Source organism: Lepisosteus platostomus, chromosome 19, assembly GCF_059453375.1.
Source record: "Lepisosteus platostomus isolate fLepPlt1 chromosome 19, fLepPlt1.hap1, whole genome shotgun sequence".
Taxonomy (NCBI): domain Eukaryota; kingdom Metazoa; phylum Chordata; class Actinopteri; order Semionotiformes; family Lepisosteidae; genus Lepisosteus; species Lepisosteus platostomus.
This window is the reverse complement of record NC_142629.1, coordinates 2,284,263-2,298,269: the sequence shown is the minus strand read 5'-3', so window position 1 is coordinate 2,298,269 and position 14,007 is coordinate 2,284,263. Positions and strand designations below refer to the sequence as shown.

Here is a 14,007-nt window from a genome sequence, read left to right as displayed (position 1 = left end):
TGGTGGATTGAGCAACAGCCGCGAAGGACTACAATTTTCTAGACCATGTAGTTGCAAGTTAGTGTCCCATTATGACGTTTTGTTAAAATAAATTAATGCAAGTGTTTTAGCGAAGTGTTGCTTTTAAGAAGATGATTTAAGCAACTGGGCCCAGGAGTTGCAACGATAAGGTTATACCGTTTGAATTTCAGGAAATTATTCTAATACCAACAGACTAAAGGAACTGAATTGATTAATAGTACTTTTTCGTCGAAAAACTAGTTTTATAACAGTATCAAGACCGCGTGATGCAGGTATATTTATATAAATATGTCTTAGAAAACACAACAACAATCATTTAACGGAAGCGATAAAGACAATGGTTGTTTCGGATTTTCTAAAACGGTTTTAAACAGAGCCAATGTTCCATTTCACTGCCACGACTGATCTCATGAAAGTAGGCTGTACTTCACGAGCAGTCTGTCTGTAATGTCAGGGGAAGGCTCCGTGTTACAATACAAGACTGATAAACAGAAGTGTGTGTATCTTCTTATCTCCCTTGGCTGGCCTGAGTGCTTGCTGTCCGGGTAGGCCCAGGCTGGAGGGGTGTGTAATCTAGCAGAGCTGTCAAAGTCCACGTGGTCTTCATTTCTCTCACAGCAGTCGGTTTCTAAACGTTTCAGACTTTCCCACACTGGTATCACCTGTGCTGTACCAGCGCTGTGCCAATAATACACCCTGTCATGTTGATTTCCAAACTAAACATCCTGTCCAAGTTTTATTTATGTTTTTTCCCTTCCTGACACCGATGGGTCATCAGTCCTTTTTAGTCTTCATTTTAAGATGCGTTCCCTCCCTGTGTTTCCAGGGAAGGACATTATTATTTTTTAAAAGAAAATACACGCTTAGTTTGTTTGCTCGTGCAGTACTTAACTCTTACCCCTCGTATTTCCCCTGTTCTGAGATGTTAATCCAGGAGTGATGACAGAACCCAGAGGTCTGGCAGATGTGTCCCCCAGGTCATGTCTCTATAGCTGGAGAGAAGCACCCCTCACTCCTGGGGGGGCAGGGTCTTCTGATAGCTGATCCAGGTGAGCTCTCAACTACATAGTTGGTCTAATGATCAAATTAACTGCATAACCGTAACGCAGTGCTTCTGAACAGGCTCTGAAAGACTGTTTTTTTTAAAAAAATAGTTTTATAGTGAAGGGAATATTTTGAGTAATCAGCTGTAAAAGACCCCCAAATAATTTCCTAAACGATTGAAAGCTTCAAACAACGGGCGCTCCCTTTAAAGAGTGAAAATAATCCCACGCTGACGATCTGTGTTTCATGGAAAACAGTCGGATCTACAGGAATCCAGTAGTTTGATGAGGCGCTGTGAAACTGGGGAGGGAAAGCTCTTCGTGCTCTTATCTCGACACAGAGTATGGAGGGATACAAACTCGGCAGGACTGCCTGCCTCTCTTTCACACTGCTTCACGCTGAGAACAGTTGCCCCCCCTGCATGATGAAAGCTCTGAGTGTGCAGACTGGGCTGCCACACGGCGCTGTAGAGGCTGGTTCCCTGGGGTCCATCAGGAAGCAGCTTGACGTGAGAAGTCATTGACAGGAGAGCTCCTGCGTGGGGCGAATAAAACTAGGAATAAGTACCACTAACGGCGTTTAACAATGAAGAGCATTTATATCGCACTTTCTCACCCCCGAGGATCCCAAAGCACTATACGTGCAGGAAGGGACCGAAATCACTCTGGGAGACACACAGCGGCCATTCTGCACCTGCAGCCCCACCTGGGAGACACACAGCGGTCATTCTGCACCTGCAGCCCCACTGACCAGGTCAGGGAGAGGAAAGACAAACTCCATTACCTGTTGAATTAAGGGGAACATTTTGGAAGCACAATTAGCCTAGCCCGGAGTGGAATTTAACAGTTCAATCAGGACAGTATTGGTTAACAGATCTACGCTTATGAACAACATCATGTGATCTTCAATGACCAGGCAGTCAGGACTTCGGTTTCACATCTCAGCTGGACGACAGTGTCTCCTACAGCAAGATGCTGTGGAGCTGGTAAAGAAATTCAGGTCCAGAGAAAGGGGCGCCACCTACTGGTCCATCAACAAGACAGCTGCCACCTGGTTTTCAGTGGAGGGCTCCCGTCCCAGTACGGACCAGACCCAGCCTGCTGGGCTTCTGATATCAGGCAAGATCAACAGGGCTAGACTAGAACATGTTTTGCATATGTGCCTTTTTTTAGTAGATATTTTACTTTGATGGTTCTATTGGTTCAACAGAAATGAAAAGGTTTTACAATTAACAGACAACAGCCATCAAGATCGCCCCCTCTTCCATTTTCTCCTCCCGTGCTGCCACCGGGAATTGACTTCTGCTTTGCAAGGGGCACCCCAGGGCACAGCGCCGGCTCCTGGGTGCTAGATCCCCGTCTAGCACCCAGAAGCTCCGGTTTCGCTGTGCTTGAAGGCACTTCGCCTGTCTGCTTCTCTGGATTTTGCGCAGAGAGCTTCTTCTGTTGACAAGACTCCCAGTCGTAGCAGATGAGGCGGTGGGGTTGAGATACGACTCTGTGCGCGGAACACATTTTTAATCAGAATGAAAAGCGCTCAACGGGACCAGTTTTCTAGCAGCAAACTGTCTTCGGCTTTTTGAGCCAGCGGAGACTGTACGGAACAGGTGTGCTGAGCAAAAGTGATGGACTAGTTTCTGGAATTCATTTTGGAGCATATTCTTCTTTTGTAAGGGTATATCTCTCGCTACACGTTTGACGTCGAATACCGAAACAGTTTTGTGTGCTTGTTTCGGTGGGAAGGAAACATTTTACTTCACCCATTTTACAAGACTCGCTTTAAACACAAAGGCAAAACACGAAACGCAGACAAGAGATTCTTGGATGAGGAGTGTACAGTACGCTCACCCTGGATTCAGCAGGCGCAGTGTTGATAATAAACGGAAACAATTTTATATGATAGGATAATTAAACGAAGTAACTCGAGTTCAGCTATTTAGAACCAGCCCTGGTCAGATCACAAACGCACAATACAGTAAAAATGCCGCCACGGATTTATTAGGAAAAGCACACCATCCATTCTGTTAAAAAGCTACGGAACAGGTTATTTCGTCCGTTGTAATGTTCGGCGTGCATCTGGTTTACCTCTTGTGACAAAAAATATTTCTGGAAACTTCTGCGTTTGAGTCGGCAAGTTCCCTGTTCTCATGTCCACCCACACCTCCCGGGAGACCTTACCTTTTCCCGACATGTAACACTGCCAAAAGGCGCTTCAAAAACGCCACCAGTAACAAAACGCGTCGCGTCGCGCCGAGAGCAGTGAGCCCAGCAGGTACTGTAGGCGAGTGCCTTTGCGGGAGAGCGCGCTGCGCGTCCCCGCGGCGCCTCCGGGTTATTTCAGGCTGCGGACGAAACTAGTGTCGAGTTTACATAACCTGTGGGGACCCCGAGAGAGACGTGGGACAGAGCGGAGCGGTGCGGCAGCTTCTCGCGGGTTAGGCTATTCCTTCGGCGCTGGGCTGGGGCTGTCCCTACCCGGGCCGGTTATTTACATGCCAGGAAGCCCAGAGCGCTTTATAAAGCCGGGCTCCAGCTCTCCCGCAGAGCAAGTGGAGACACGATCGACCGCTCCGCCTCCGTCTGTAGCATCACCACCACCGTCTTCACCACCACCACCAGCAGCAGCACCGTTATTAAACATGGACAAACACAAATGCTCCCCGAACGACTATTACGATAAGCTGATGGAGACCTGTAAACCGTGCTATCTACGCTGCTCTAAGGCGCCCCCCTCTGTCTGTCTGACGTATTGCAAACAATGTAAGTGAGCCACGTTTTAAATGCAGTAATTTCGTATTAATGAAATAGTTATTCATAATCCAGTGTTTGCGTCAGATGTTACACTATCATTCAGATAATTTTAATATGCACCACGGTTAATCCTGAAAGAAGTTATGGATTATTTCCTTGTTTTATATTAAAAATTTTGCTTTTGAAGTTTAAACTGCACGTACTTATACAGTATATGTGCTATATCCTTCATGATTTGGTCTTTCGGATTTGTTTTAGAATATATGTTAGGCTAAAAAGATACTAGGCTTAGATACATTTTAAATATAATATTCATAGCCATGAGGCATTTCTTCATCTTTACCTTATTAGCAATTTTTTAAACAACATAAAATATGAAGTGAATAAGTAAAATAAAAATCGTGGTAACCAATATCGTCCCGGTAGATACCGTTTACAGAGAATGTGCGTGAAACCTCTGCAACGTGTTGCGTTCGTGGGTGGGCTTGTGCCTGGAAAGACGGAAAACGATTTAAAAAAAAATGAAGTTGCAAGAAAAGATGAAACAGAAGCCCGCGTTGTGCTGCTTTCACCTGCGGAAGACGCCACGGGTCTCTGGCCGGAGGCGCCAGGGACATGTGCGACTGTCCGTGCTGCTCTCGGCGCCCTCACGGGCATCCTGCCCTGCGGGAAGAGCCGGCGGCCGGGGAGGGGGGGCAGATCGCGGGGTGCAGGGCGGGGAGGGGGCCGCGGGTCAGAAAACGGGTTTGAGGTCGTTTGCGCCGCTTCAGCCGACGGGGCTCAACTGTCGCCTGTTCTGCGCCCCCTCCCCGCAGCTGTGGAAACGGTGTGGATCATCCTGGGCGCCTTCCTGCTTTTAGGAGCGGTGGGCGTCATCCTGACGGTGTCCCTTCAGAAGCTGTGGAAAAGGAGATCCAGCCGTTACCCCCAAAACACAGGTAAGCCCCCAGGAGTGTGTACTTGACGGGCAATCACTGAACACGAGTCTCAGGGGGGAGTCCGAGGTGCTCTGATGTAAACGCTTCAGTAATCTCCAATCTGTATATACCTACGCGCATTCTGCACATATTTGATTGTTTTACAGTGACAATGAGTCTATTTTGCACACACCTAACTCTATGTATTTTATTTTGCGTTGCTGTACTTGTTTTATTTGAATTTGTATTCCGATGTCTGTTTTTGCTTGTCTTGGGCTGGGCTGTAACACCTCAATTTCCCTCCGGGATCAATGAAGTCTTATCTCTAATTCTCAACATAGAGGTGGTTCATTTTATTGAGAGCAAAAGAAATATATATTTTTTTCACCCAAGATCGTCGACCGTAGGTGTGTGTGTGTCCCCTCCCCCAACTCACCCTCCTGGTGTTTCTCCACAGGGGGTGACCCCGAGAAAACCGCGGACGCCGGCCGAGCGGACAGCGCCAGAGAGACCGGACTTCCCGACGGGCTTGTCCCGACACCGGGCGACACCGACCGGCGCGGAACCACCGCTGACCTCCAGCGCATCTCCGCTCTGCCCCTCCCGGCGACGGAGGAAGGCGCTACCCTTCTGGTGACCGCAAAGACTACCCAGCTCAGCAGCTACCCGTGGGACGGTCCAAGAGACGTCGTGGGGTTGAGGAGGTCTGTCTTCACAGCCTGAGTGACAGGGGGACAGCTAAGTGACCCTGAGCCGAGCTGCTCCGCTCCTCCCCGCTGTATCGGAAAGCCCGAGTCCTCTCATCAAAGCGAAAAAAGACACAGATGACCAGAAAACTGCACCAAAGAGCATTTTTTTTACCACAAACTGAGACGTTCAAATGTTTAAATGTTATCATTTTGACGTTTTCTTTGCATCTTTTTTTTTTCCTACTAAGAAATGCTGTTAGTCAAAAAGTATTCGATTTGCAAGCCTCGGGGTGCGTCAGTCTTGAACTGTACGGTGTACCTGTGTGTGCTATTTGTTTCTTCAGCTATTTTAGTGGAATGTAATGAAAAAAAATTGCTGTATATTACAAGAGGGTTTTTATCTCGACGGCGTATTATTTATTGATTATGCTTTAAAGTGTAATTTTCTACCTCTAATGAAATGTGTAGATCCCCTTGGGTTATCAACGGCTGCTTTTAACGCTGCATTCTGTGTATTATCACTACTGTATACGTATTTAAAACACGCAGAATAAGTTTTCATCCAAACCGAGCGGCGCAGTTGGGATGAAATAGCCCTCGTCACGTGGTATTGTTCCGCTCCCCCTCCATGTGATCTATAACCCTGTCATGTGACCGGGTCTGGACCATGTCATGTGATCAGCCGAGGCTGAACTGCTTTTGCTGAGCGTAATAGATGAGAAAATCGCTTGCTGTCATTGTTTGTCCAACTCTCTGTTCTTGGCTACTTCGGTTCCGAGGCAGTAGCCCCATAGTGTCAGTTTGGGACGAGCAGTGCATGTGTCACCTGGTGTTGTTATCCGTCTGGCTGTAGTCGTAGCGCAGGCCCACTGGGGCCGGCGGTTTCAGTGGCTGGGGCGATCCTAGTCCACAGAGGACTAGCTCTATCAGTGCTGAACCGTTTCACAAAATGCAAGGACCGCAGCCAACTTGGTTTTGAGCAATCTTCCGTGGTTTTCGACTAACTGGAACTGAGAGCAAAGCTGCATGTTAGACGGTACTCTAATCGACATTTGAACTAAACTGCCGCGGCAGGATGAGCGGTAAGTGACAAAGTATTACATTCATATTTTTTCTTTATTTGAGACGTGTTTTTTTTTTTTAAAAAAAAGCCCAGGACGCGCAAGTGGCTGCGACCATGATCCTATTGGCGGTGACAGAGCGCCCTGTCATCTCTGCTCTTTCTGTTTCGTTCTGTATCAACTCCGGTTTTTTTTTCTTGCGAGCTTCGCATAGACGCACAGCTACAAGCTGGAGGGTTTCAGCAAGAGATTTGCTTGTATACAAGAACCAGCAGAAAGTGAACTACCATGAAGGGTCAGCTGCGGACTCGCCCGTTCCTGGAAATGAGGGGCCGTCGGGACAGGATGGAGAGAAAGGGGGGTTTTCCTGAGCAACACCGAGTAGTGTTGGAAATAACTCGTAGCAGAGCAGCATCTTGTAATGTACAGGAATTTTTACCTCAGGTAGTCGCTGTCTTCCTCCGTTAGAGCTGTTCTCTTATGCATGTTAGCTGTCTGGCGCGCTGCGAGGCGCAGTGAAGCAGACCTGGCTCATGCCTTATGCTTTAATCGTGTCATCTTAAGGACCGGAGTTTAGTATTGAAGACTGTTACTCCAGAAGGTCTTCCCAATGTCGCTTTTGTATTGTTTTGTTGCTGCACAACCTGGCTAAAAACAAAACTGTTGTGCAGAGCCTGTATGTCTGTATCCTTTCTAAACCGGGCCAGACCCACTCTTCAGGTGTGATCACATCACGTCACCTGTTTCCCGCCACCGAGGGGCAAAGCTGACAGCAGCACTGCAGGTTGATCTGCATCGCAGACGTGCTAGACTCAGATGGTCGCGTTCTGTTAATGTTTTGTCGTTTTGCAAGTGCTTTGTTCTGTGAATAAGAGTGTGGCGATTCCATTTGTCAGCGTGTCGTGCACCAGGAAAGCTGAGCCGCGGGACAGTGTCTTGATCGTACCGGCGTGTCAGGGGATATGGCTCAGTGGGAGTCTGAATGCTGTGCATGTGTGAGGTCCTGAGTTTAAACTGAGAACAGGCAGCACGTCTTTACCCAAAGAGTGGGAGAGGTGTGGGACAGGTCCCCCAGCTGTGTTGTTGAAGCTGGTATCCTGACTTCTGTCCCGGAGCAGCTGGGCGAGATCCTTGGATCAGCTAACTATTGATTACTTAATGGGACTGAATGATCCAAATGGCCGCGTTTAGAACCTTTTTCGCGTTCTTAACCAATTTAAGAGAAACTGCAACTCTATTTTTATATGTCGGGGTGAGAAAGGAGTCGGCATTGGCGAGCGCGTTTCAAACCACAACAAAAGTAAAACGTTCACTTACTTGTGCACTCTGCACGCAGATCGCAGTGGAAAATTTCTGCGGTGAAGTGTCTGCTGCACAACCTGTACTCATTCGCTGGTACATCACATCACATTAGTCACTACAGTGACTAGTGAGCAGGAAGGGCCACTTCACGTCACAATTCACACAAAGTCCCGTTCTCACCTGTAGCGAGACCAGAGCTTTATAAGGCGAATGTGGCGACTAACAGTACTTTCACAGAGTTTGCTATTTTGTGCTTAATTCGAAATTTGTCTTTTTTTTTTCTAGACTGTCAATAATTTTATTTTGTTTTGTTCCCAAGATTTAATAACTGGTCTGAGAAATTGGGACTGCAGTTCCCCTTTAAGTCAATCGAGCACAAATTGCCCACTGACAGTTGCGAACTGGCCATGAGGGTTACCTGAGTTGTCTTTCGTGAACATGTGCTGAGCTTGAAGCACAGCTGAAACCCTCCGTTAATCTAGTGACCAGTGACACCCTCTCCCCTTTTAAAATGTACAGTAATTCACTTTGTGATCCACCTGGACCATCTATTATGATCATTGTGTGCCAGAGCCTGGCTCATTTAAATTGTGTATTTGGTTTGCCTGCATTTTGTACTGCAGATTCGATTTTATTCCAAGCTGCCTGGGTCAGTTCCCAGGGCTGGGGGTGTGGGGCTCTGGGGGACCGGGACAGACTTGGGGGTTCCTAGGTGAACAGCAGTGTGTGTGTTTAAAGCCTGGAGGTAGCCCTGCAGATCAGGTTCCACCCAGCCCCAAGTGGGAGTTTCCGCTTGTCTCAATACTGCCTGCTTGTGTGAGTGACTGTCGGAAAGGACTGGGTGCCGTGAACGAGGAGACTGTGGAGCTTTCTTATCTCAGCTTTGTTTTCGAGCTCACTTCTGAAGTGGAACAGTAGAAACCCTCAACAAAGCGAAAAGGCTGTCGGCCCTCCACCATCCCGTTTCAGCACGTCAGCTCTGATAGCTCTGTGCACTGTGAGGCTCTACTCTCTTGCGTTTCGGGAAACCTAAATCCTCACGCCACTGCGCGTTTCGCCCATCCCCCAGAGATTCAGCTGAGTAAAGAGGAACGAGGTATTGCTACTGTTGATCTGAAAACGCTGTCTGCAGTGGCAAGTGCTGCGAATTCAGTTCAGGCACCATTGGTCTGTTTACAGGAACTTTGCCAGTTAGTTGCTGCTAAATGCCAGTTTCGCTCTGCTGGCGAAGGTGGTGTTCTGCTATAAATCCTGTGATTTGTCTGTGGGGTTTTAACATGCAGCTTCAACATGGGAAATCATGTAGGGTCCTGTTAGCTGGTTTAATATGAATGTTCATTTATAGTCCGGTTGTACAAAGCATAACAGCTGGATGTTCTTTGCTTGGCCGAATGTCTGCTTGGGTGCATCCTCAGAATGTGCCCAGGCAGCAGTATGAAACGTTATCCCGAGAGTCCATTAGAGAAGGCCTTTGCCCACTTGTTCAGGCAGGCCGAGTGGATCTTGCTCCCTCATGCCCTCTGAGCAGATGCCTTGCATACTTTTTCAATGCCCGGCAATTGTAAGTGTACCCCAGGGCTGCAGCATCAGTCAATGTAACCAAAGGAGCCTGCTGTTCGAAAGACAGGTGTCTTTGCATCTTCCTCCTCGATGCGTGCTTGAAGTTGCTGGCACTCCGGTTGTCCGGTTGTCACTTTGAGTTCTAATCTAAAAATGAGGCTGCTGGAAAAACGGGATTTTCCTAGTTTAAAAGTGTTCAGTTGAGATGAAGCTCTCTGTACTTAAATTGCATTTGCAGGAGCCCAGCAAAATGACATCAAGAGACAGCACCTGCTGGAGAGGCTGCTGGATGCGGTGAAGCAGGTGAGACATCGCCGCTCTGCGGGGAACAGGTGTATAGTGTGCACGACACGCCTGTCGAGAAATACGACTCCGTTGCATCTTACCTGTTCTTTCAAACGGAATTCTGCACGCTAGAGCCTTTATGTTCCTTTGCAAATCAGTCGCTGCCACTTTGTAAGGTTTATTTCCCGTCTCTGTCTTCCCAGTGCCAGATCCGCTTTGGAGGCAGAAAGGAGATCGCGTCCGACTCGGACAGCAGGTGAGCGCGGGTGCCCGCAGGTGCGGACTGGCCGGTCTCCCCGGGCGCGGCCCCCCCCCCCCCCCCACCTCTAACCCCCCTGCCTGTCCTTCCCGCAGGGTGATCTGCCTGTGCGCGCAGTTCGAGGCCATGCTCCAGCACGGGCTCCGGAGGAGCCGGGGCCTGGCGCTCACCGCCGCCGCCTTCAAGCAGGTGGCGGGATTCTCCAGCAAGGCGGAATCAGGTAGGAGGGGAGGGGGATGGGGGGCGGACGTTATCGATCGGCTGCACAAAAAACCCACCGCGGGCAAAGCTACCGTTCTGAAGCCTTTGCACCGCTTCCCTCTTACTGCCACGCTGAAAGAGCAGTTCCTTTATGTAGAAACAGCGCTGGGTCGGCCCAGGCTGGCCGAGGCCACGGCTGTCTTGTGTGTAGTTGGAAGCCTCTTTTGCTTCTGTTGGGCCCCTGAGCAAGGCCCTTCACCCCAGCTGCTCCAGGGGCGCCGTATAAATGGCTGACCCTGCGCTCTGACCCCCAGCTTCTCTCCCTGCCTGTGTGTCTCATGGAGATGGGTAGGCGAACAAGACAAGTTGTATATGGCCAATAAAGTGATCGTATGTTATCTAAAACTCCCTCCCTCGAGCCAGGTCAGGAGTGATGAGCCCAGGCTGGAGACTTTCGACACCCTGAAGTGTTCCCAGGGGCTTGCGGTGGGTCTGGGCTCTGGAAGAGCGAGGGAGATGGGTGGCAGTGGAGGAGAACAGAGGTGAAGCAGGGGGAGATCGCAGGTCGTGTTCAGGGGGTGGGGGGGGACTGATGCAACAGGAAGCCTGAGCAGGAAAGCCAGTGGCTAATGTTGGCTCTGAGAAACGGAGGTGTGTGTTAGAAACTAAAATAGCGGAAATATTCTTTCTCTGAGGTTAGCAAACACCTGGCCTGGCCTCGGCACTCATGAAAAGGAAGCAGAACACAGCGAGCCACTCGGCAGACGTCTGTGGGAAGCCACGCTCTGCGGGCTTGTTTGGTAATAACTGAAGGTGTGAACGTGGCCGCTGGCCTGCGACCTGCTCTGCCCTCTCACTGGCTGTTCAGCAAGTCTGCCGGCCAGGTGGTGACCCCTGCCTGCCAGCGGGGCCAGGTGTCTGCCGCCGAGGAGGAGGGGCAGGGTTTCTCGGTTTGACTGGCCTGTGGTTACAGCGGAGGTGAAAGAAGGTGCTGTGGCCTCGTGCCTGGAGCTCCAGTAGTGGGGAGACATGTCATCCAGTGCGTATCACCCAGAAACCCAGGAAATGAGCTCTGTTTAGTAGTTGCAGGAATGCAAAATATTTCGGTACTTTTTTTCCTGGAGTGTCTTGAAGAGCTCACTGAAAGGCTGCAAGCTGAGAGTGGCGAAGCTCACCTGCAGAAGGTGGGAGTTACACACAGTTATAGAGGGGAGTTCAGGCAGGTTTGGGAAAGTCTGCCTTGACATTGACCAGGACAGCAGGTTTAGCTCCCCACTCTCTTCAGTGGAGCGGTAGATACCTGTTTTACTTCAGCACATCTGTACCGTGAGGGCAAGGGGGGGCTTCGGCCTAGCACCACATCTGGACTCCTCTCGGGGCTGAAGCCAGCTGTGTGCTGGGGTGACCGAGTGACACCGTTACAGCAGCCTCTTGGAGCGAGCAAGGGAGAAGAAGCACAGCCCTGGGACACTGACGTAGGACGAGCACCAGACAGACAGACAGAGCAGCAGTCAGGTCCGCACAAGGGTGAAACGTCGCATGCCCTATCCCAGAACTTGTGGCAGCGTCGGCCTGTTGCCCAGCTCGTTCAGGAGCCGTCACAGCAGTCCCTGCCAGGACAGTGCTTCTGTGAGCGGTTTGCCCTGCTCAGGGTCAAGGGGCAAAGGTCATGACCCGTCCGTCACAGCACAGCACACAGTGGGCCAGTCCGGCCTGTCTAGCAGGGATCTGGGTCCGGGGGGAAATGGGATCAGCAGCAGAAACCGTGAGGAACAGCAGGAATGTGTGAAAGTCCAAGACTGGACGGGAACGCGGGACCCCGCTGCTGTGAGAGTGTGGCCCTAAGAGCTTTGCCATGCTGCAGCCTACAGAAATTTAAGAAACCCCTTCAAATTAAGATTTTAATTTGCACCTCCATGTATAAGGAATTCTAGATAAAGTGACAATTGAATCTCGTTGCACTGCCTTGTGATTTTGAGCTGTATGAAAAGAACCCACTCTGTCTTTAAATAGCTTTCCTTGTCATTGGAATTTTCCAGTGGCGTGGAGAAGTCATCAACTGATGTGTTGTTTGCGATGTCTTCTGTGGAGTTTCTGTGTGACAGAGCTGTGAATGGGGGAAGTTCTATAGCAGAAGTGAGATGTCTGCGCTTCTGTCCTCGATCTCCCTCTGCACTGACTTGCTGTGCAGCTTCTTGCTTTCAGCTCCGCTGTCAGCTTTCTGTGCTGCACTTACTCATGGTGCCCTGCTGTGTTTTAGTGTCTCTCGGTGATTGTTTTTTCCACTGCTTTCACGTGTCTTTGTTGTGCTGCATGCTATGAAAGAAGTGTGTTTTGCGGAGTGCCCATTATTTTGAAATACGGGTTTAGTGACTCGGTCTACTAGGTTATCCTCTTATGAGAGCTTACTAATGGGATGGACTGGTCTTATTAGGTTCCTCAAATTAAAAATACCGACAATTTAGGTACAGCTGGTTTCCAGTTTGGCTTTAGTGGTCAAAGCTTTTTGAGAGCTACAGTGAAATGAGTCAACTCTTTCATGCTTACACAGAGTGAAAAAACGACACAAGACGTACGGATTGAGAGTTCTTGTTTTCCAAATCAGGTTTAAATCACACTCGCCCAGTTTTCGTAATCCTTGTAAAACTGATGTGCTCAAATGTGTTTAAGGTATTAGCCTATTTTTGCCTTCATGAAGGAAACGTGGAGTTTGGTCTCTAGCAGTAATAGGCCAGTAGAGAGCCATGGCTGAGCCTGATCTGCTTTAATAGTGGAGGAACAGTCCCATGGTGCCCTGCCCTTGCTGTCTCGACTGTGGCTCCCTGGGGAGGGGCAGGAGGGGGTCGTCAGGGCCATGCTGCGTTCCCCCACACCTGAGCCCCGACACACAACACTGGGGAGGGGGAGCAAAAAGAGAAGAAACAGCTAAAAAAACCCTCAAACTGCTGTACATCTGTGGAGGCAGCAGTAAAAAAACCCCAGTAAAAAAATAAAAACCCGTTCGTTCAGAAACCAAGATGGTGAAACTCGGGCAGGGCCGCCTTCTGTACCTCAGGCCCTCGAGGCTAAAATGCTATAAGGTCCGAGTCTGATAATCTCTATAGAAACGACTAGGACCTTTGTTCCAGGGGGTAAGTAGGAAAAAGTATGACGACGGGATTAAAAAGCTCGGCCTTTGACTTCTTCTCTGCCCTTTCCATTAAAAGGCCAGGTCTGCTGACGTGTCGCCCCAGAATGCCTCAGCTCCGTGCTGGCCCTGGCCTCGGACCGTGGGAAAGCTCAGTACCGAAACGCGCGCAGATGAAGGCATGTGGATTCGACAAAAAGGGGGAAATTGCTAAAAGCCTGTCCCTTTGGTTTTAGAGAAAATCCCTTTTATAGAAGGGGGGAGTGCTCTTGATTCATTGTCGCCCGTAGCTGGTTACTGCATAAAGGGCCAAACTTAACCCGATGTGACGGGGCTGCCGGTTGACAGACTCATTTCTCGCCGCATCTCAGACCCTTGCAGACCCTTGTAAACAGATTGTAGTCATTTGTGTCGTTGCGGCCTTTGCGTTATTAGTTTGAGGGTTTTCCAAAGTCGTGTTTTGGAAAATGGGCAAGTCTTCAAAGGTGAGAACCTTAAGCGCAGTTACTGTACTGATTAAAAGCCAGCAGGCAGCTGACGTTGCGCACCCCGGCTGTCAGAACCCAGCCAGTGCTCCAGAGACACGCGCTGTGCTGTGTATTGAGTGGCAGGTCACACCGGGCTTTGCAAAAGTGGAACGGCTTGAGTTTTTCCTCCTTCTTTTTTTTCTGTTCTTCCTGTTTTGCATCTACACGAAACAGAAGAAAAAACAACCTCCGAAACGGATTTTTTTTCTCTCAAATGTTACAAATAGACCATGAAGGTTTGGCTGCAGTCCATTCTCCCCTGCC

At 49.4% G+C, this 14,007-nt stretch overlaps 2 protein-coding genes across 8 annotated transcripts in view; both read left to right on the top strand.

The window, feature by feature from the left end:
• Window positions 1–96: 96 nt before the first annotated feature.
• On the top strand, window positions 97–5,827 carry tnfrsf17 (TNF receptor superfamily member 17). 2 transcript variants are annotated; one of them, XM_088612413.1, is made up of 4 exons: window positions 97–293; window positions 944–1,070; window positions 4,631–4,753; window positions 5,190–5,827. In XM_088612413.1, the coding sequence occupies exons 2-4, from the start codon at window positions 986–988 to the stop codon at window positions 5,453–5,455; spliced, it is 474 nt and encodes a 157-aa protein (XP_088468539.1). In that variant the 5' UTR covers window positions 97–293; window positions 944–985; the 3' UTR covers window positions 5,456–5,827. The 2 variants fall into 2 exon arrangements, with proteins under 2 accessions (XP_088468539.1, XP_088468538.1); XM_088612412.1 differs by lacking the exons at window positions 97–293; window positions 944–1,070 and adding an exon at window positions 3,004–3,824.
• Window positions 5,828–6,100: 273 nt separating this feature from the next.
• The window catches only part of snx29 (sorting nexin 29), a 124,806-nt gene continuing 116,899 nt past the window's right edge, over window positions 6,101–14,007 (top strand). For 4 of the 6 annotated variants that reach the window (XR_015928290.1, XR_015928289.1, XR_015928288.1 and 1 more), the window contains exons 1-4: window positions 6,101–6,503; window positions 9,583–9,647; window positions 9,833–9,885; window positions 9,984–10,108. Coding sequence is in view for 3 of the 6 variants with exons in the window: in XM_088612404.1 (XP_088468530.1) it covers window positions 6,497–6,503; window positions 9,583–9,647; window positions 9,833–9,885; window positions 9,984–10,108 (250 nt within the window). In the remaining 3 variants the exon portion in view is untranslated. Of the gene's footprint in view, window positions 6,504–6,588; window positions 6,927–9,582; window positions 9,648–9,832; window positions 9,886–9,983; window positions 10,109–14,007 lie in introns of those variants that run through there. The other 2 variants (XM_088612405.1, XM_088612406.1) reach the window with 2 other exon arrangements.

What these genes read in the sequence shown, in the direction of transcription:
- tnfrsf17 (XM_088612412.1), top strand. Translation starts at nt 3,557, where the DNA reads ATGCCAGGAAGCCCAGAGCGCTTTATAAAGCCGGGCTCCAGCTCTCCC. An exon ending in TCTGACGTATTGCAAACAAT is followed by an intron (nt 3,825 to 4,630) that starts GTAAGTGAGCCA and finishes CCCTCCCCGCAG; the next exon opens with CTGTGGAAACGGTGTGGATC. An exon ending in CCGTTACCCCCAAAACACAG is followed by an intron (nt 4,754 to 5,189) that starts GTAAGCCCCCAG and finishes GTTTCTCCACAG; the next exon opens with GGGGTGACCCCGAGAAAACC.